This window comes from Egretta garzetta, unplaced genomic scaffold (genome assembly GCF_000687185.1).
Source record: "Egretta garzetta isolate BGI_Z169 unplaced genomic scaffold, ASM68718v1 scaffold937, whole genome shotgun sequence".
NCBI lineage: Eukaryota > Metazoa > Chordata > Aves > Pelecaniformes > Ardeidae > Egretta > Egretta garzetta.
In genome coordinates this window covers 8,667-9,860 of record NW_009260283.1, presented here as the reverse complement: position 1 = coordinate 9,860, position 1,194 = coordinate 8,667, and the positions used below count along the sequence as shown (strand labels likewise).

At 64.3% G+C, this 1,194-nt stretch overlaps 1 protein-coding gene across 1 annotated transcript in view; it reads right to left on the bottom strand.

Annotated features, from left to right (window-relative positions):
* Nucleotides 1-34: 34 nt before the first annotated feature.
* Nucleotides 35-1,194, bottom strand: part of CLP1 (cleavage factor polyribonucleotide kinase subunit 1) — a gene marked incomplete at its 5' end in the record, with an annotated part of 7,806 nt that continues 6,646 nt past the window's right edge. The window contains 2 exon segments of the mRNA XM_009642513.2: nucleotides 35-353; nucleotides 356-799. Of these exon segments, the coding sequence (XP_009640808.1) occupies nucleotides 123-353; nucleotides 356-799 (675 nt within the window).

Genomic DNA, 1,194 nt, shown 5'->3' with positions numbered 1-1,194 from the left:
GCAGACATTCACCCGGTAGCAAAAGGCGCGGCGGGTTAATGACAAACGTTACAAACAGTATAAAACCACAGAGCTCCGGCCGGAGGGTGAGGAGGGGGCGCGGGCGGCTGGGGCGCCCGGGGTTACTTCAGGTCCATGAAGCGAATGTCCATGATGAGGAGGAAGTTCTTGGGCAGGGGCCGGGGGGCAGGGGAGAGGACGGTGAAGCCCTGGCGCTCCAGGTCGACGCCGGTGACGACGATGAAGCCGGCCACGCTGGTCTCCGAGATGTTGTCGTCGGGGCTGTCAGCGGTGCTGACGCTCAGGAGGTGGTGCACCATGTCCCGCCCCGGCGTCCCCGGCACCCGCTTTCTTTCAGCTGGTTGTCCTCCTGCGACATGCCCAGGGGCAGGCAGGAGTCCGGGATGGTGGGAGCCCCCACCTTGTAGATCTTGACGTCGGAGAACTTGACGTCGAAAGCGTGGGGGTAGAAGCAGCCCCAAAAGCCATAGAAATACTCCCGGATGCGGTCATCTCGGCACTCCCGCCGGAAGTCCTTGGAGCGCTCCACCACCCCGCCGGACTTGGGGAGCAGGACGGTGCGCACAAAGTGGGGCAGGTCCCTCTTCAGCTCATTGTAGAGCCGCTCCTGGTCCAGCACCACCACCACGTCCACCTCGAAAGCGGAGGCAGCATGCACCAGCGCCTGGTAGCCCGAGCCCTTCACCCAGCCACAGGTGTTGATGACGCAGCCGCTCACCGAGGCACGGCGGTTCACTTCGCAGCGCTGGTTGAAGACGTCGGCCAGGCGGGATGTGATCTGTGGGACAGACAGGGTGGGGGCATCAGGGCAGAGAAACCTTTTGGGGGCACCCGCCTCCCCCCACCCCAGCCAGCACTCTCCAACGCTGCCCCTGCCTCCATCGCTACCCCCAAAGCCTCTGTTCCCGCAGCGGGACCATGCTGGCTCCAACCAGTGAGCGAGCGGGCTGCCCCCAAATGGCATTAGAAGGGCAGGAGGCTGGTTTGCCAGGCCCCGTCCCACTCCCTGGGGGGACAGCAATCCTCCGTACAGCTCCTAGCACACTCGGTCAGTTACTGTCAAGGCACAGGCACAGCACCCGGCTCCTGGGTGGCCCCCTGGGGCGAAAGCCTTTCCTCCCCACCCTCAGCCGATAGCCACAAAGGGGTGATTTACCATGCAGGAAGCCGAAG